The 21483-nt window shown below is 42.2% G+C and overlaps 1 protein-coding gene and 1 long non-coding RNA gene across 2 annotated transcripts; one reads left to right on the plus strand and one right to left on the minus strand.

Annotated features, from left to right (window-relative positions):
- Positions 1-8568: 8568 nt before the first annotated feature.
- LOC140064183 (uncharacterized) lies at positions 8569-13495 on the plus strand. Its single transcript, XR_011847718.1, has 2 exons — positions 8569-8959; positions 9331-13495. It is a non-coding gene; the product is annotated as an uncharacterized lncRNA (long non-coding RNA).
- Positions 13157-21475, minus strand: FKBP1A (FKBP prolyl isomerase 1A). Its single transcript, XM_072110826.1, has 5 exons — positions 21315-21475; positions 20669-20716; positions 15658-15770; positions 15397-15551; positions 13157-13684 (listed from the first exon to the last, which is right to left on the minus strand). Exons 1-4 carry the CDS (start codon positions 21349-21351, stop codon positions 15423-15425), a joined length of 327 nt encoding a protein of 108 aa, XP_071966927.1. The 5' UTR covers positions 21352-21475; the 3' UTR covers positions 13157-13684; positions 15397-15422.
- Positions 21476-21483: the final 8 nt, after the last annotated feature.

The following is a 21483-nucleotide window of genomic DNA, read 5'->3' on the forward strand; positions in this document are numbered from 1 at the left end:
CATCTAAGGTCTTTTTGCCTCTCAATGTATGCAAACTGTACCCCATGTATGTATACGACCACATGTAATAACAGCATGCCTCCTTGGAGGCATGAGGTGGAGTAAAGTCCATGTAGGCATGGGCTGGAGTAGAAGTCCATGGAGGCATGCTGTGACATGCATGGGCTACAAACATTAATTGAAGAAGAGACATAGGACATGGGCAGGAGCTTCTGGATTCAGCCCAAGGAAGCCACGCTCCAATAACGAGCTCTAGATCTGGCCATATGTAAGGCAAGATTACAAAGTTCATTTTTTGGGGCTGTGAGGGAAACAATTTTTAACTAAATGACAATTCTCTTCTTGGCAACCTGTCACTAGCTGTATTTGTGAAAAATGTGGTGACAGGTTTCCTGCAACTACAGATGAGCAGGCCCAACATTCAAGTTTGGTTCGGGTTTCCAGATATATTGCTGGATAGGGAGCTGAAAAGCCTGGCAAATGGATGCTGCTAGCAACTAGCCATGGCTATGATTGGCCAGAGGGATACCAAGAGCTATACCAAGATCTATCCTGGATTACGCTTCAACAAAGACGAGCCCTGGAGCTGTTGTTGGACTTGCTTCATGAGCAGGGTATTCCACATTCCCAACTGGTGGTGAGCTCCTGTGCCAATGGACTTACCACCTATCTGGCAGTCAGTCAAGGCCCGCAAGAAACACAAAAGAACACCTGAACAGTGGTGGCACCCACCTTACTGATGAGTATCCCTGTTTTTATGTTATGTAGCAATGACTGTCTTAAATTTGTTGTTTCTTGAATCACTCTGCTATAATTTCATAAGTTTCAGATCCCCAGGGGAACATCCTGGACAAATATAATTGCCCAGAGTTTTCTTTCCGATGCTCCTATAGGTATTGGCTCCTCTTTCACCCCCCCTCCACTAATAATATAGTTTTATCTGGAGTATTCAAAGCAACAACAACTCACTACTACCGCGCTGATACAACATGCTGTTCAATTTTTACTTTACTAGTCACTTGTTAATACTAACACTAATAATAATTCTATGCTATTTCTCTGTTTCTCCTGCGTGGGTCTACCCTCTCACCTGCTACATTGCATCTTGGGAACTTCACAATTATCCGTGTTTGCGTGGGTTTCCTCTGGGTCCTCTGGTTTCCTCCCACACTCCAGGACATACTGGTAGTAGGTTGATTAAATTGTGAGGCCCATTGGGGACAGGGACCGATTTGGCAAGCTCTGTGCAGCGCTGCGTAATCTGTGTGCGCAGCGATATGCCTATTAGTTTACTGAACACTGATTTAAAAACTGTTACCAAGCTGCTTGCACCCTCAACTTATCCGTAAGTGTGCTGTCAGACGGTGCATTTTTGGACAGTTTTTGGACCATTCTTGGACCGTTTTTAAATGGACTGAAAACAGATACTTTTTTAAACGCGTGTGTTTTTGTATGTTTAACATGCATTTGGCTGGTTTGAATTTGTTTTTCTTCATTTCTGGAAGTGTAATCAGCTGTGAAACGGATTAAAACCAGCCGAATACATGGTATACATACAAAAACGCATGCATTTTTAATTGCATAAGTTTTCAGTCCGTTAAAAAAAGAACACACCGTGTGACAGCCCCCAAAGGATCATGTGGTATTCATATGCTGTCGTCAAGCAGGTAATAACAGTAGATGTTCTATTGACTTCATTGATCTGGTTCGTAAGATTAAATATGAGCCCTTAATCTTAAACCTGGATGCATAAAAGGCTTTTGATTGTCTAAATTGTGGATTTCATGTTTCATGCCTTGAACCACTTTGGGTACCGGGGTCCCTTTCTTAGAACATTGACTGAATGCATGAATGCTGAATGCATGTATATGGTACTGTATGTATTTGTGTACATTTTGTATTTATATATATATATATATATATATATATATATATATATATATATATATAGTCAGTCCCCGGGTTACATACAAGATAGGTTCCAGAGGTTTGTTCTTAAGTTGAATTTGTATGTAAGTCGAAACTGTACATTATATAATTGTAGATCCAGACCAAAAATTTTTTGGCCCCGGTGACAATTAAATTTTTTTTAATGCATGCAGATCTCATATACTACTCCCACATGCGATTTCTGCTGAAACTTTCTGGATGCTTTAATTTAGTCCCAGACTGCAATGATCAGCTATAAGGTGTCTGTAATAAAGCTTTTTTGATAATCCTTGGTCCTAATACAGCAAAAAAATGTAATTGTCACCGGGGCCAAAAAAATTTTGGTCTGGATCTACAATTATATAATGTACAGTTTCGACTTACATACAAATTCAACTTGAGAACAAACCTCTGGAACCTATCTTGTATGTAACCCGGGGACTGACTATATATATAAATACAAAATATACACAAATACATACAGTACCATATACATGCATTCAGCCTGTACACACACAACCAGTATAAATACCATCAGGATTGGACTGGGGGACCTAGAGCTCACCAGTGAAATTAATTCTGGGGGCCCACCTACTGCTAATAATTTGTATAATATAAAAATAAGGGTAAGTGAATTCCAATTCTCACATAAGATACAGTGTGAATCAGTTTGTTTCTGGTTTTTCAGGACAGGAAGCAGTACAAAAAGAGCTATTAAAAATTAAGTGTTTTAATCCCTTAGTGGAGCCCAGCAGGAGGGTGGGAAAAAAAAGTGACTGATTGGACGTGCCAGGTTGGGGTTCAGCCAATAAGTAGCCTCCTCAGTCACTCAAATGTCACAATTGTCTGACCCTTTTAAATTTTTAGGACAAAGTAGTGACATTATTTGCCAGTAAGTACCTTTCATACCTTTTTTTATCTCCATTTTCTAATACCTGCTTTTTTATATGTCGATGTACAGAGTTTGGTAACTTTTTGCTGGATGAGCTAATGTTTGTATAACTGTTTAAATGCTTTTTCTTCAAAGGTTAGGATGTATGCTTGTATGGTGGCCTCCTACACAGATAAATATGTATTTATATAAAAGTGCATTACACCCTAAGGCTGCATTCACACAGCCGTTGTGGTGATGTATATCCAGCTGCACAAATGTCCGCATAGTGTGCTATGGCGACTCGGTGGTGGTGCTACACATGTGCGACCAAACCATACCATACATGGGGAAAAGATAGAGCACACTCTAGCTTTCCCTTGACGTACAGGCAGGTAGCGGTATTTCCTATGGAGAGGGAAGGGGTGAGCAGCACCTGTGGCCAAAGAACTCCTCTATTTCTCCTGCAAATTGTCCAAAATACATATTTTCTGTCATTTCAACAAATGAATATATAAAGAAAAAGTGATCAACAGTTTTACATTACACAAAATGGTATCAATGCAAACATCAGCTCAAGCACCTTATCCATTAGGTCCAGGACAGACAGTGCAGGATTGTTGTGGTCATGCTTTTGCTTTGGCTAACCCACAGTCACTTTCAACCATGTGTCACCAGCTCTAGGCCTCATGCACACAAACCGTATGCACGTGGTGGACTGCACCAATAGGAGGTAACTGCTCACGCTGCAAGTGTGGCAGGAATAGAAACTGCCCTAGGATTTGCAGTGCAGACAGTCAGCTCTACCGTGGATGTAATGTGACAGCGCCCAATAGAAAGTAAAGGGGCTGTGAGTTAGCCTGCAAAAAAGCAGCGAGCTCACAGCTGCATTACACATCATGTGCATGAGGCCTTACTCTGTGTCTTATTATCCCGAAAGCCAAGTGACTACAGACATGCTTGTAATGTCCAGACTGCTTTTTTTTTTTTTTTTTTTAAAACAAAATGTATATGTTGCTGCTTGTATAGGGAGGAAAGAGCTTCTGCATAATTCTTTTACTTGTAAAAAGCTATGTGCATTTGTACAAGCACTTAGAGGTAGATGTAAAGATTCCAGTACCGCAGTGAAGGTAGGGATTGGAGCACTTAGAAATAAATCGTTTATAACAAGCTATAGATGAGGAGGGCAGGGCACAGCACATGGTATAGACCAGTGATGGCGAACCTTTTAGATACAGAGTGCCCAAACTACAACCAAAACCCACTTTTACGTCGCAAAGTGCCAACATGCCACATAGTGTAACCTGTTAATCTCTGCTGCATCACAAGTTTCAATCGTATTGGCGTCCTGAGGATGCCAATACAATAGAAAGCAGGAGACAATTGGATTGTAGCTTATCTCCAGGCTCCCCTTAACAGGAAAAATCAGGGGACCCAAAGCAGGAGCTCCAAAGATAATCCATTTCTGCCCACACCTCTTCGCTCCTCCTGAAGTACGTGTCACTTTAAAATAGCACTGAGCGTGGCGCGCCCTGGGTTGTGTTGGACTGAAGGAGGAAGCCTTGAGTCCTATCTGTTAAATTCTGTGCTGGGTGCCCACAGAAGGGGCTCCGAGTGCCACCTCTGGCACCCGTGCCAAAGGTTCGCCACCACTGCTATAGACTTAATCTTCTTGTGCTGTCCTGAACACTGTGCAGGGAACCCTCCCCCACCTCTCCTCACTGACCCGTCATCTTTACTGACCTGAACACTCAAGGACAGCTTGGACCTCCAGTCTCAGTGACTCCTGCCTGTCGTCTGTGCAGAGGTGGCGGCACAACTAAGTAGGTTATGCCAGGAGAGTCTCCTCTTCCTGCAGCGCTCAGGAGTAATATGCTCACAGTTAGCCTCATTGCGGAGGAATATGAGAGACTCGCGGATCCTGGCAAGCTTAAGGCCGTACATACATCCCCTATAGACGGCAATGGCCACACAGAGCGATACCTTATATATAGTTTCTTGGTCAACCTTACTAGCCAATAATCGACGGACAGAGATTGAGAAACTATGAATTGTGCCGATTCACCCTATTGTTCTAATTTGGGGACCTGTGGCGGATATCCTGGGAGCCTGTGGCCTTTACCTGGGATATATGGCGGAGGTGCCATCTACAGTTTAATCTAGTATCTCATAAATCACCCCTGACACCTTTTTTAATATAACCCCCTTCTTCCCCAAATTATAAAGTCTGCTTTTGTTAACTTCTAGAGACCAATGAGCATCTTTTGGATTAAGGATTTAGCTCATTCCACACAGATGCTTTCTAAAACTGAAAGAATTGATGAAAACTCTGGCCGACATTTACTAAAAACAGTGCAAACGGCACTATGTGTGTAGTGTGCAGGGTGGTGCACATTTTTCATGAATCTGGAGCTCCTTGCAGAGTGCAACACTTTTGTTTTGGTGCACATTTAACATAGGGCATTTCTTTTGGACTTGTGAAACGGCAGGGCGTGAATGTAGCCTTAGGGATTTTTTTTTTGTTTGTTTTTTTTTTTTAAATCAAATTAAGTTTTTATATTTTACAAACATAGAAACATCCCACCCCACTGAAAACGCATGTTTTGCTTGATATTTACTCCTATTAATTGTGTCAGACACATTTCACTGATAACTGTGTTTTTTATGGATCACATATGAAGGAAACCACAGTGCACATCAGGACTATCTCCCGGCTCTTCTCCAATGGGTGAAACTTGCAAACAAGCAGGGCTGGATTAATGGTGGTGGAGGTCCCTGGGCACAAACTGTAAATGTTGCTAATAATAAATATATACAACCCCCCAGTAATAAACATATACAGTTCCCTAGCAATAAATATATACAGCTCCTCAGTAATGAATATATATACTGCTCCCAATAAAACATTTATAAGCTCCCCGTAATGAATACATATACAGCTCCCCTCGTAGTAAATATACAGTATATATACTGTCCCCCCCCTGGTAATACATATATACAGCCCCCATTCCCAGAAATACATATATACTGGGTAAATATAGAGTTTTAGGGGATATTTTAATATGTATTTTTATATGATATATTTATACATCCGGCTGATTAATAGCCTGCGGGACATTCATTAGTGAGGGGAGGCTGCTGAACAGTATGTATGTATCTGTGTAACACATACCGTATGTGTATTATCAAATGTAACGTGTGGGATAGGAGGGTTGTCAGCTAGAGTTTAGTTATATGGGGCCTCAGTGCAAAGTTTGCATTGGGGCCCACTTGTGTCTTGTTACATCACTGCTGGACAGTACAACTGATGACATGACATTTTAACTAATCAATTATTAGAACCAAAATTATGAAATCTAAAATGTAATAGTATAGCTATAAATAGTCCAAGCTTCCAATCACGCACACAGATAACAAATGAATTACATCATAATCCGTGTCACATGCTTTCAGGTAATGTGATCTCCTGGACTTTCATACTCTAAATATACCTAATAATAGTCTGAATCTAGGACACCACAGTGCAGATTTATCAGTACTGTAGTTAGGCAGACTTATAGTAGTATATTATTTTACCTAAAAGGCAGTAGTATAGTAGCTATAAGACAACCCAGTCCTTATGTCCTTGAGGACATAAGCCTTTGCCAGAGTTGTTTGAGCAGCTTTTCTCATTAACCCCTTAAGGACGCAGGGTTTTTCGGCTCATTTCTCGCTCTCCAACTTCAAAAATCCATAACTTTTTCATTTTTACAAACCTGTGTGAGGGCTTATTTTGTGTGTAACAAATTTTACTTTCCCGTAATGTTATTTATTTTAACATGCCGTGTACTGCGAAGCTGAAAAAAATTCTAAATGTGGAAAAATTGGAAAAAAACCTGCACGTGTGTCACGTTCTTGTGGGCTCAGTTTTTACGACTTTCACTCTTCGCTCCAAATAACACGCCTACTTTATTATTTGGTTCGGTGCGATCGCGGTGATACCAAATTTATATAGGTTTTATTGTGTTTTAATACATTTTCAAAAATTAAACAAATGTGTACAAAAAAGAAAAAAATTTTTTTGCCATCTTCTGACGCTAATAACTTTTTCATACTTTGGCGCACGGAGATGTGTGAGGGGCCATTTTTTGCGAAATGAGGCAACGTTTTCATTGCTACCATTTTGAGGTCTGTGCGACATTTTGATAATTTTTTATGTTATGTAAAAAGGTGTAAAAGTCGCATTTCGGACATTTGGGCGCCATTTCCCGGCTCGGAGGTCACCGCCGCCCGTAACAGTTTTTATATTTTGATAGATCGGGCATTTTGGGACGCGGCGATACCTAATATGTTTGTGATTTTTACTGTTTATTATGTTTTATATCCGTTCTAGGGAAAGGGGGTGTTTTGAACTTTTAATATTTTATAAATTTTTTTTATTTTTTAAACTTTTTTTTTCACTATTTTTTAGACCATTACATTAACCCTAGATGGTCAGATCGCTCCTATCATATACTGCAATACTACAGTATTGCAATATATGGCATATTTGCACACAACAGGGTAGGAGGAGCAACGTGGCTACTGGGGCGTGGAGTTGCCGCGCTGTGTAGCCTCGTGCCCGGCTACTCCCCGCCCCAGTTGCCGCATAACTAAATTTACATAGTAAGGGAATAAAGTTTATTAAAAGTTAGCGGGAACATAAGGATTAACTCTAAAAAGGGCTATCCTCACGTCCCTTACATCCACCTACCACCCGATCTACCTTTATAGGTAGAATCGTGGTGGTAGGTGCCCTTTAACAATGTATAGACACTCAGCCAAACCAATTGTACATGTATATCCCTTTTATCCCAAGTGGGATATATAATGCATTTTATATTAAAGGTTTTCAAAGTTCTGGCAATAGCAAGTATATATTATATGCGTCTTATTTAAGAATTTTAAATAGGAAAAATTTGAGTTTTGCGTTTCCTCACTCTGAGGAGGATTACATTACCATGTCTGTATTATTAATGGGGTTAGGTTGCAGTATGAGATTCATTTACATAGACATCACAGTCACACCCTTGCTTAGCATAGGTAAAAGTATCTCAGAGGCTTGGGGAACCTTTGATACGATCAGCAAACAATTAGGATTTTGTTTGGTGAGAATGTAAATTACACTTAGACTAGTCACTACAAAACATACGGATGAGCAATGCTTGAATACTGAATGGGAGAGGAGAGCAAATCTCTTTGTCAGTCAGTCGTCCCTGATAAATCATTTGTGAAATGTATCTAATTTGTTGGCCACTTACTTTATATGGCCATTGCCGGCTGAGAGAGAGTTTGTAAAAATGCTGGATTTTAATTGTGAGAGAGATGAACCACCTTTCAGTGAAATATAATAATGTAGATGAACTGATGCAATGAAGATGATCGTTCATGTAATTAAATGTACAACAGCATATGTACAAACTTTCTTCCTACTGAAGAGACATCTAATCCATGCATTTCATCATCAGCTTTTTAGTTTTGTATTCCCTTATAATATCTCCATAATTTGTACATGTATCTAAGCCTATTGAAGTCATGTGTGATACTGTGTGCTCAACCAAACATCAAGAACTATCAGTGAAGACCTACGCCAGATACAAAGCAGAAGTTTCCTGCTTCAGCAGCACATGGACACAGCTGGGTTAGGATCTAAAGCTGTGATCCTGCCTCACCATATTCTGTAGGGGGAAATACATGAGCGTGCGGTCATCTGCCCTCCATGTCAGTTTAATCTAGTGAGGCAGGAATTGTTACACGATTCTTATTATAGACTTTTTATTTACATAGTAATTTAGTTTGTTTTTCTAGAGTAGTATCATACAATCAGTGTGCATGATCTCTCACTTACAGCTTCTTGTAACCAGGACAGGTCTATTTAATAGCTAAGGGAGGAGGAAATGAGTTCAAATCTTGACCCCCCCCCCTCCTCCTAGGCCAATCGGAGAGCTAAACTTTCATAAGCTACTACGTGGATATCCTGAGGTCCACCCCCCTGGTCACAAAGCCTATCAGAGATGAAATCCTGGGTAGCCCACCCCTTACTGAGTAAGCATAACAATCTTTAGACATGAGACAAGCAGCAGCATTGTACACGGCAGGACTGGATCGTCAGAGAATTACAGATCATCACGAATATCTTAGGTATCACCAACTTTCCCTCCAGACAAACAATTCAATTCTTCTCCATGACACAGCTTTGCCCTTAGCATCTTCTTGATAATCCAGCACCTTCCTGTTCTAACAGCACCACTAGGCCCTATCTCCCTGAGACCATCCATACTTTCTGTTTTTACCCTTCCCATACATCCACATACAAAATCAGCCTGCGTGATACATTTTACTTGTATCGCTCTTACATTGTTTAACTTTAGAAGTTACAGTTGCAGTTAGAGTGGAAATTGGTTATTTTGTGGCTTTACATAAACAACTTCATGGCTGTATATAAATAGTACGTTATCATTGTCTAGTTTTGTGCTTTTCATATATTGAATTTTGCTGTAATTTTTTTGTAGAAATGGCTGCAAAGAATTTATCAGAAGATGATGCATGTGACTTTTTTATGGAGTCCGGCAGTGAACATAATGATGGGTCAGATTCAGAGTTTTTGCTCTGAGCCACAGGCTAAGAAATATCGCATGGAGGGGTATGCTAATGTAGAAGGTGGCTCGGCAGAAATAGAAGTGACATTACCACAAGACAATGCTGCTCCTTCTACTAGCACAGGAGACTCTGAGTGGATAGCTCCCGACTTAAAACTCCCCAATATTCCCCAATTCAAGGTCATACCTGGAGTTAAAATTGATACCCAAAATTTTCAGACTGTTGACTTTACATACTCCATACATTTGTAACACACAATGGGGGTCATTTACTAAGGGACCGATTCGCGTTTTTATGACGGGTTAACCAAATTTTTCCGTTTTGCGCCGATTTTCGCTGTATTTCCCCGGGATTTCGGCACACGCGATTGGATTGTGGCGCATCGGAGCCGGCATGCACGCGTCAGAAATCGGGGGGCGTGGCCGTAAAAAAACTGATTCGTAAAAACCGCGGCATTTTTAAAAAAAAAAAAGTGTCGCTCGACACGCGCTTACCTTCACTCACGATGGCTCAGTGAACTTCAGTGCGTTCCGATGGTCTTCAGCGCAGCAGCGATACCTGGTGGATGTCAGAGGAACTGCCTTAGTGAATCCCGGCCGGACCAGAATTCACCGCAGAGAACGCGCCGTTGGATCGCGAATGGACCGGGTAAGTAAATCTGCCCCAATATTTTGGAGGGGATGGTTACGCATACCAACCTCTTTGCTGAAAAGTTTATTGCTGCAACTCCACTTACCCCTCATTCCAGAGCCCTTCAGTGGCACCCTACCAATGTAGAAGAGCTCAATAAATGTGGGGGTTTAACTTTAGCAATGGGCATCATTAAAAAACCCACCATCCAGTCGTACTGGGATATGCACTCAGTGTTATGCCTTCCCTTGTTTTCTGCCATTATACCTAGGAATCGTTACGAGATATTGCTTCGTTTTATCAATTTTAACAGCATTGAGGAAGGGGCTCCTCCTGTCAGTGACCATCTACATAAGCTGCGGCCCCTCATTGATAGATTGAATGCTCGATTTGCAGAAGTGTATACGCCATCCCGCAATCTTACAATCAATGAGTCCCATTTGCTTTATAAAGGCCGTGTCATGACTGGGTATATGATAGATGAGCCTCACAGTCACGGAATAAAATTCTACAAACTGTATGAAAGCGGTTCAGGGTACACAAGGGCTTTTAACATAGAAGGAGGAAAGGACAAATTCCTACATTCCTCTAAGTTTCCTCCTGACCTAAACTAGACTGAAAAAATTGTATGGGAATTACTTGAACCAATTCTTTGTCAGGGGTACCACTTATATGTGGATAATAATTATACCTCTGTCCCTCTCTTCACTGCCCTTAGATGCTTTGACACAGTAGCCTGTGGCATCGTAAGTTGTAACCGCCAAGGTCTGCCACTCCAGATGCTTAGCAAAAAGTTAAACCGGGGTGAATCTTTTGCTCTTAGAAATGGAGACCTACTGGCCATTAAATATGCTGATAATGTGAGTGTCCTACTGTCCACCATTCATGATGAATCTACCACCCCAGTGCAGAGAACAGGCCGTGGGGCTCCTACTCTCAGGCCAGTTTGCCTCAGAGATTACAACAAATACATGGTTAGTGCAGACACATCTGATCAAACATTGCCCTTTTACCAAACCATCCGGAAATGCATAGCCTGGTATAAAGAAAGTTGCTGTCCATCTGATCCAGCTTGCAGCCTTGAATGCCTATGTAGTATACAAAATAGCCAACCCGGGGGGGCCCATTATCCTTTTGGAAGTTTCAGACGGAACTCATTACACAACTGGTAACTGTTGGTCATGATGCAAAGCCGGTATATGCAGATGACACTATTCCTAGGCTAACAGGTAGGCATTTCATGAGCAAAATTCCAGCTACCCCAACCAGGTCTAATCCACAAAAGAAATGCAGGGTTTGTTATAGTCGTGGCATAAGGAAAGAGAGTCGCTTCTATTGTCTGAACTGTCCCAGTAAGCCAGGTCTTTGCTTTGACCAGTGCTACAAGAGGTACCACACAGTGTTGGATTTCTAGCTTGCACACCATTGCTATGCAGAAGTTCTCTTGCATGTGGCTGTATTATGACTTGCACACCTCTACATATGTATGCATACAATCTCATGCCAAAGTTTATCTACAGGCTTTGTTCCATAGGAAGCTTAGTAACATTACCATTACCAGGTTGTACATACTACCCCAGGACCAACTGTATCTTTCTGGCTTATTGTAGCAGTAATATTTTGGGTAATGAGTAAGCAGCACTGGTATATAAAACCCTATGCTACAGGACTACTGAAGCCCATGTCTTGAAAAGGCCCAAAAGTCTCTATATAAGTATATAGAGACACAACTGGGGAGATTTATCAAGCTTTCAGCACCAAATTCTGGAGCAATTTCTCCCAAAAAAAATCTGAAATGCATTTAGTCACGTTTAATAAGTGGTCTCGGAAAATGGGGAGTAGCTTCAAAGGGAAGGGCTTTATACAATTTTTATGCATTTTTCAGTGTAGTACAAACACCAGACTTGGCCTCAAACAATGGGGGCTAGCTTTACTAGACAGTGTGCCAAAAATGTATTAATTTGGAGCAGTTAACTAGGCCAACAAAGTGTGACCCAACAGTCTTAAACCAATCCATATTTATCATCCATCAAACAGTGATAAAACTGGTGCAGCAGAAGTTGTACTATCCACTGGTCTAAAGACCAACACATTTATACAGCTGCCCCATTAATTGCAAACGAGAAAGCTATCAAAAAACATGCTGTCCTATCACTTTGATGCTGCTGGGGAAAAGTTTTGACTAGTGGCTTTAAAACAGAAAACAAATGGCAAAAGTCTGGAAAGAAAATTGCAAGAGTCTCAATTTGGGCAAAATGTCTTCTTAATATTGCTCCCATCTCAAATTCCCAAGCAAAGAAGAAGAGAAAAGATTGGTGCCTCTTATATCCTGTTTTTATCTATTTTTTCAATTTTTTTTTTCCAAGTTTGACAACAGGGATAAGAAACATTAGGACACTATGCAAGGGCTTCCTATGCCCTTGTTTTTAAGAAAAAAAAGGCTTTAAAAATTATGCAATGGAGCCCCTAAGGCTCTTTGCATAAAAAAGATAAAGTGAGTGTTCTTGGATTACACTCTTTGATCTTGCTGACAGAAGTCCTTTAACTTTTATAGATTCATGAAGCCACAGTAACTACAAAGAGAAGTGCAGAAGTCAATAACTTGGGAGCAGGGTCATAATAGACTATGCAAATAAGTGCAAATGTGTTTTAGTTCCTCTTCCTGTGATTAGTCTATGCTGACTACTACACCAAAAGATGAATTGATGCAGTGGTGTAACTAGAAGCTGATGGGCCCCAGTGCAAAGTCTGTGCCAGGCCCCCCGACTATAATGTAGAGTTTAAAGTAATAGTCTTCTCATATGGGAAAGTGACACCATAAGGGCCCCCTAAACCTCTTGGGTCCTGGTGCGACCGCAACTTCTGCACCCCCTAAAGTTACGCCCCTGAATTGATGTATAACTTACCAAATGGCCAAGGCTACAGCTGCGACCAGTCCACTGCACAAATAACACAACTGGTAGAGGAAACCCTTTTTAACTAGATCTGTGCTATACACTGACCCAACTGCCCATATATTACAATGGAAGATTGCTCCACAGTAACTTGTCCTATTGCCATAAAGCACACATTAATATCATCACTAGACACACCAGCTTACACAAGTAATCAGGAAACAGACTCTTTATTGTGACGTCAGAGCAGAGACACAAGACCTCTATAGATAAAGAAAAGCCATTTAATGGGACTGTGTTTAGTGAGGGCTGCATGCGGCAAAGACAGGACAGAGCCCTGCCACATTAGGGAAAAAGCAGATGTGGCACTGCAGAGCTGGAATAGCAATTGGCAGGCTCTGCTGTGCACGGGTAGACAGCTCTGGAATGGTTAGCGGGTACATTACAAGCTCTGTCCTCATCCTTGAGTGCATTCATCAGGCTGGCACATTGGAGCACTTTTGACAGGTGATCAAAGTAACAAACATTACTTCCTTATAGAGCCCTGACATTATCAGCTCAGAGGGGGAGTAACTGGTGCTGCCACCTTAACCCCTTCATAACGGTATCCAATGGGATTGCTCAGTAATGCCCCGGAGTAGAAAGGCAAGAAGGCAGCATGTGGAAGTGTGGAGGGTAGAAGGATCAGGCTTTGTGTCCACTGTGTTCTGCACTCTTCACACGGTAGTATAGTCAAACGCACCTTGAAAGGGAATCAGATGAGTGTCAGAATTACATGTTAGAGGGTGGCTCAAATCCAACCAGAAATAGCAAATGCAAACCTAGAGTGCAGACCAGTTCACATTTCAATTATTTCATCAGTTTTTTGCTGTAGTCATTGTAGGCAAAAAACAGGAGTGGTTGAAACAAAGAACAGGTACAAATTAACCCATCATATATTATCTTTGTAGAGGCTTTACACATAGTTTAGACTACAAATAACCTATAAACTGAGATGTAAATTGGCCCCAAAATGGTGAGATATCAGGAACACATGAGTGTTCAAGGGGGTTGTATGCGTTTTAGAAATTGTTCATCTATCATGTTATATTTGATAAATACATGAATTTAACACATTCGCATACTGGCCCCTGTGGGGCAGTGAGCAATGTCAGTCAAACCTGCATGTTTGTTTCAATATTCAGAGATACAATGAATGTTGCATGTTAAGTATTTCTGTTGCCAACTTGTATCATTTCTGTACCATTTGTAGTTCTCTTATATACATCAGTAGTAATTTCCAGATGAAGGATACGGCAATATGTGAACTGGGCAATTCTTGGTGTTCCACACTGCAGCACACAATATTTATAATGAGCGTCTATGTGGCAATAATAAAGATAATTTAACTTCATAAGGCTGCTTTCACACTGCCGCTTGTTCACCTTACCCGTCCCTATAGCAGACATGGTGCCCGACAATAAATGCAGGAAAAGATAGAGCATGCTCTTATTCCTGTGCATGGTATGGTGGCACACCTTGGTATGGTGTGTACCTTGGCCGGGCACCAGTTGTCTATGGAAACGTTTATCCAGCCGCGGATATATGTCCCCACACTGGCAGTGTGAAAGGGGCTTTTTTTGGAGTTTACAGCAATGAACACTATGCTCAAGAAAGGTGATCAATTTAAGATTGATTGTGGTGCTCTGGTAAGCATCACTTCCGCTAAACTGGGGGAACATTTATTTCTATGTTAAGCGCAGTCACATTCAAATTGGGGCTGAGCTATAGGTGTATAGTGTTGTACTTGGAAAGAAGTGATATGGATTATATATACTTCCGATCAATGCAGTCTCTTCAATTATCCAAGGGAAGTTTTTAGGTGGCTTTACCAACTGCTTCCTAGGTCTGAGCTCATATACGCCTAATTGCGGCTGTGCCATTTTCCATGCCAAATTAATGTAAATTTGCATATGAAAATCTCTAAAAAGCCTTTAATTCACTAGCAAAGCCTATTGAGGGGCACCACGCCACACTGTGCCTGATGACATTTATCTTGCCATTATTTAAGTTGTCCACTTGTCGGCCCCAGAAGTTTATAGGAGAAATAACTCTTACTAGTCAAGTAGGGGGTAGCCTATTATTATTTATGGGTTTGTGTCTCTTGTGTGCTGCATGAAAATAAAAAGGTTACCATCTCCTTAACTCGTTTTGCCTAATTCACCTAACTCCTGTAGCGTCTATCTATCCACCTATTCAAAAGACACAAAAAAAATCAAATAGATCAAGAGCAAGGGGTGTTACGGTTTCAGCCAATAAATGTTATTGTTTGTATGATGAAAAGTTATACACTTTTCCAATTTATTCTTTTAAATCAATTCCTCTTGGTTTTCGTTTTACAAATGATGATATTTATTTGCTGAAATGAGAACAACCCTTTAAGGCAAGTCTTGGTACTTTTTTGTAACTGCTTACCCACACTTTATCATCAGGTGACCCCCTCACTCCAATCGCAGCAACTCCACATCAAAGATAAGGGTGGCATTAGGTGGGATTATGCCTGGGTGACCTGTGCTTCCATATGCATAATCTGGGGTGCAAGTCAAACGTGCTCTTTCACCCACACTCATCTGAAAAATAGAAAGCAAAATAAAAATAGTGCACATAAAATTAGTAAAGAATTTACAGTCCCCTTACATTGGGGAAAAAAAAAAAAAAAAAAAGTGCCCCTCTCACCTGTGCCACACCTTCTTCCCAGCCACGGATCACCTCATTCCTTCCAACACAGAAAGAGAAGGGCTTATTTCTATCACGAGAAGAGTCAAACTTCCTTCCATCTTGCAAATACCCTGAATTTGAAGGAAAAATGTAAGATATATATACATTATGTATATATACAAATTTAATGTGCAAATAAAAAAAAAATATCTGCAGATATCATCACAGCAATGTTGAAAAAAAATTTGCACTTATTTTATGGACCTGCTTTCTCCAAACTACATAAGGCACATACACTCACCGGCCACTTTATTAGGTACACCATACTAGTAACGGGTTGGATGCCCTTTTGCCTTCAGAACTGCCTCAATTCTTTGTGGCATAGATTCAACAAGGTGCTGGAAGCATTCCTCAGAGATTTTGGTCCATATTGACATGATGGCATCACACAGTTGCCGCAGATTTGTCGGCTGCACATCCATGATGCGAATCTCCCGTTCCACCACATCCCAAAGATGCTCTATTAGATTGAGATCTGGTGACTGTGGAGGCCATTTGAGTACAGTGAACTCATTATCATGTTCAAGAAACCAGTCTGAGATGATTCCAGCTTTATGACATGGCGCATTATCCTGCTGAAAGTAGCCATCAGATGTTGGGTACATTGTGGTCATAAAGGGATGGACATGGTCAGCAACAATACTCAGGTAGGCTGTGGCGTTGCAACCAGAGGTCGCACTAACATTTTTTCAGAAGGGTAAAAATACTCCTCTCACAATTTTTGAGGAGTATTTTTACCCGAGGAGGAGTATGAAAATTTCTACACACTACACTCACAGAACACACACTACACTCACACAGAACACAGCGTGCACACAATCACACAGCACACAATCACACAGCACTCACACAGAACACAGCGTGCACACAATTACACAGCACACAATCACACAGCACTCACACAGAACACAGCGTGCACACAATCACACACTACACTCACACAGAACACAGCGTGCACACAATCACACACTACACTCACACAGAACACAGCGTGCACACAATCACACACTACACTCACACAGAACACAGCGTGCACACAATCACACACTACACTCACACAGAACACAGCGTGCACACAATCACACACTACACTCACACAGAACACAGCGTGCACACAATCACACACTACACTCACACAGAACACAGCGTGCACACAATCACACACTACACTCACACAGAACACAGCGTGCACACAATCACACACTACACTCACACAGAACACAGCGTGCACACAATCACACACTACACTCACACAGAACACAGCGTGCACACAATCACACACTACACTCACACAGAACACAGCGTGCACACAATCACACAGCACACACACAGAACACAGTGTGCACACAATCACACACTACACTCACACAGAACACAGCGTGCACACAATCACACACTACACTCACACAGAACACAGCGTGCACACAATCACACGCACACACAGAACACAGCGTGCACACAATCACACGCACACACAGAACACAGCGTGCACACAATCACACACTACACTCACACAGAACACAGCGTGCACACAATCACACAGCACACACACAGAACACAGTGTGCACACAATCACAGCACACACACTACACTCACAGAACACAGCGTGCACACACACAGAACACAGCGTGCACACAATCACACAGCACACACACAGAACACAGCGTGCACACAATCACACGCACACACAGAACACAGCGTGCACACAATCACACACTACACTCACACAGAACACAGCGTGCACACAATCACACACTACACTCACACAGAACACAGCGTGCACACAATCACACAGCACACACACAGAACACAGCGTGCACACAATCACACAGCACACACACAGAACACAGCGTGCACACAATCACACAGCACACACACAGAACACAGTGTGCACACAATCACACACTACACTCACACAAAACACAGCGTGCACACAATCACACAGCACACACACAGAACACAGCGTGCACACAATCACACAGCACACACACAGAACACAGCGTGCACACAATCACACAGCACACACACACACTATACTCACACAGAACACAGCGTGCACACACTACACTCACCCGGTCGGGATCACAAACGCAGGCAGCTGCGGGCAGCCCCGCTGTCCACAGGTCTCCCAGGGCCTGCACTCTCACTCCGAGTCTCTCCCCCTGACACTGATCACATGTCGCGCTGAGCGGCCCGGCGCGCGCTGTGATCGCGCTAGTGACATTTCCCTCTTTTGCAGCGCGCGCCGGGCCACTCAGCCTGCGCGCTACAGGGAATAATTGCCAAGCGTAACTTTACGCATGGCAATTATTTTAGGGGGTAATGGCGCCTCATCACGCGTCTATGACGCGTGGTGAGGCGTTAATGCGACCTCTGGTTGCAACGATGCTTAATTGGTACCAAGGGGCCCAAAGAGTGCCAAGAAAATATTCCCGACACCATGACACCACCACCACCAGCCTGAACCGTTGATACAAGGCAGGATGGATCCATGCTTTCATGTTGTTGACGCCAAATTCTGACCCTGCCATCCGAATGTCGCAGCAGAAACCGAGACTCATCAGACCAGGCAACGTTTTTCCAATCTTCTACTGTCCAATTTCGATGAGCTTGTGCAAATTGTAGCCTCAGTGTCCTGTTCTTAGCTGAAAGGAGTGGCACCCGGTGTGGTCTTCTGCTGCTGTAGCCCATCTGCCTCAAAGTTCGACGTACTGTGCGTTCAGAGATGCTCTTCTGCCTACCTTGGTTGTAAGGGGTGGCGATTTGAGTCACTGTTCCCTTTCTATCAGCTCGAACCAGTCTGCCCATTCTCCTCTGACCTCAACAAGGCATTTCCGCCCACAGAACTGCCGCTCACTGGATGTTTTTTCTTTTTCGGACCATTCTCTGTAAACCCTAGAGATGGTTGTGCGTGAAAATCCCAGTAGATCAGCAGTTTCTGAAATACTCAGACCAGCCCTTCTGGCAAAAACAACCATGCCACGTTTGAACTGCAGGAAATTGTCTTGACCATGTCTACATGCACTGAGTTGCCGCCATGTGATTGGCTGATTAGAAATTAAGTGTTAACGAGTAGTTTGACAGGTGTACCTAATAAAGTGGCCGGTGAATGTATTGCACACTGTAAATAGATTCTCTGTAATTTACAAAAACTCAGTTTGAAAGACAATCCTAAATGACAGTTTACATCATTAGCAATGCACCTCATTTGGTGTTCTGTTTGTATAAGTGCAGGTAAAATGTATTAGTCTGGAAGTCCAGGTTCGGAAATGGAAACCGTCACAAAGTTTTACCCCATTAAAGGGGATGTCTGACTTCCTTTAAAATTGTGGGGATGGGCTGGAGAGTACACAAAATTGAACCCCCCTCCTCTGTCGCTTCCGGTGCCACGCGCTGCTGTCTCGCTGGTCCGTGCTCATTTGTTCAGCTTCTGTCTGGGCGGTCACCCCTCCCTTCCCCATATCTGAGCGCACGATAAAGTGCTGGGAATAGGGACGGTGTGCGTGGCCAGCCACCTCACCCGGCCAGAAGCTGAACTCTGTAAAGAAACAGGGGCACGAACCGACTAGACATCGCTGCAAGACACTGCGAGTGATAGAGGATGCAAGTACAACTTTGTCTTTTTAAAAATCCCTCCCCAGCAGCTCACATTTCTAATCATGTTTCTAGGCACTAAAGACCTTACTATAGGGGTGCCTGAAATGGCAATCGCCCTGCAGCCTCTAAACCTGAATCTCAACTAAATAAGACTCTGTCCATTTTTACCGACTTTGGAGGAGATTTGTTTTGCAAAAACTACAGGGTTTAGAAGGGGAAAAAATACACAAGGACAAATCCCTTGTGGCAGGAAGTCAGTCAGGAAGCAGAGGAGACTGCAGGAAGCACAGGGCCTCCTTCTATCCGGCGCTGGGAAAGCTCGCCATACAACAGACGAGGATGACAGACTACAGTGCAGATGCTTCTGAGACAGAATAATTCTACCGGCCTGGAAGCATAAAATAAAGTAGTGTACGTAGATCTGATTTGAGGTCAGTGCCGTTTCATCACTTGAACCAGACTTGTCATGGCTTAATATTACAAACAACCAGTGAACTTCTGAAAATCTGTCAACAGTGTTATTAGTGCCCAATTTGGCTTCATTTGTCAACAAAGCACCATATGGACTGGATCTACACGTGTATAAATTTAAAGGGTTATCCAACAAGCACAAATTCAGCTTTAGACAATTTAGAAGAGAAGTGTGTGATCACTGTTGCCTCATTAATCTCGAGAACCTGGGTCATCAATCAGGCCTGTCCTTGGCATTCCACTTGATCACATGTCAAGGCATTTGCAATATATTGTGCATCTATTGTGAAAATTAGGTTGCAGTAACCCTGTCTCATGGCCTGCAAGAATGCAGGCAGCTTTTAACATCTATGAGATATATATATCTATATCTAAAACACAGGACTGGGAATAATCAGATCGTTGGGATTCTGACTCCAACAATTCACAAGAACAGGTGGGATAACCTGTTCTTGTGAATTGTTGGAGTCAGTCCTCACCAATTTGCGTTCTGCTGCTTCATTAAATTAGAGAGAACAGAACTCCCACTCTTGTGATCGGTAGGGGTTCACAGCACTAATCAGATTATTAACTGCAATCCTGTGGATTTCTATGGAAATCTGATAGATGTCTCATCATACACAGGATAGAGAAAAGCAATGGTACTTGATATAATCATTTAGGTCTATGCAACTATCCGTAAAGGAACAAATCTTTACGGAATATAGTGCAATGATGAAAGTCATTCACAGTAAGCAAATTCATTTATCAATATTAAGTCCAATAGTCATTACATATACATGATGCATTACAGAATTAACGGGAAGAAAAGGATAATTTATTGAAGTCTTGCGGTACCCCTATATTCATCTGTTTACATGGGAATACACAACATAAGCCACTTATGGATGCCCAGACTCACCAACATAATGCACCATAGCTTTCTGGCCCTTCTTTGGGTAGGTCTGTCCTGGAGGAGGAAATAGGACATGGTCATTATGGGAGCAAGACACGCATCCACCATCATACAGGTTACATTAACGGTTTAGTATGTTAGTTATCCTTTACAGATTCCAAACTATTACTGTACAATACATAATATAACTCCTACATAATCTGCATTACCATTTTCGAGCTGTTGTATCAGTACAGCTAAAGTGGATCAGGCTGGATAAAGCTGTAACAAGGTGTCAGGCTTCTAGTTGTATGCTGCTAGTGGTGCTGTGTATATTATGTATAGTGTTCTAAACACAAAAACAGATCAAGTGTGTCATGTGATCACAAGAACTGAATGAATCTTATGAATGATTTTGAATAATTGTATCAACCTGCTACATAACACGACTGCTATATATATTACATTATAATACACATGCCATCCAATATATAGCATCCACAGAATTAGGATATCTATTGTTCCCTACGAATACAGATAAAGCCCTCCCCCTGCCCTGAGTATTATGATACACCCATCCCCCTCCTCTCATTGTATTGCAGAGCAGGCAACCAGCTGTACGTCTGCGCCCTTCTTCCCCCCTCCCCAGTAGTGTATGCACGACGGATATTACCGTCTCCGGGGCAGATGGAATCCACAGTCACTCCCATACTGGACACCGTTTAGCACAGATCACACTGGAGACAAACTACCGCTGCTGCTGCCGCCACCGCGCAGGGATACCCTGAAGACGTAGTGACGTCAGAAACGGGAGGGCAGGTTACTGTAAAGGCATTTCTCAT

The sequence above is a fragment of the Engystomops pustulosus genome, chromosome 6, assembly GCF_040894005.1.
Source record: "Engystomops pustulosus chromosome 6, aEngPut4.maternal, whole genome shotgun sequence".
NCBI lineage: Eukaryota > Metazoa > Chordata > Amphibia > Anura > Leptodactylidae > Engystomops > Engystomops pustulosus.

What these genes read in the sequence shown, in the direction of transcription:
- FKBP1A (XM_072110826.1), bottom strand. Translation starts at nt 21,351, where the DNA reads ATGGGAGTGACTGTGGATTCCATCTGCCCCGGAGACG. An exon ending in TTCCATCTGCCCCGGAGACG is followed by an intron (nt 20,717 to 21,314) that starts GTAATATCCGTC and finishes TTCCTCCTCCAG; the next exon opens with GACAGACCTACCCAAAGAAG. An exon ending in AGCTATGGTGCATTATGTTG is followed by an intron (nt 15,771 to 20,668) that starts GTGAGTCTGGGC and finishes CTTCAAATTCAG; the next exon opens with GGTATTTGCAAGATGGAAGG.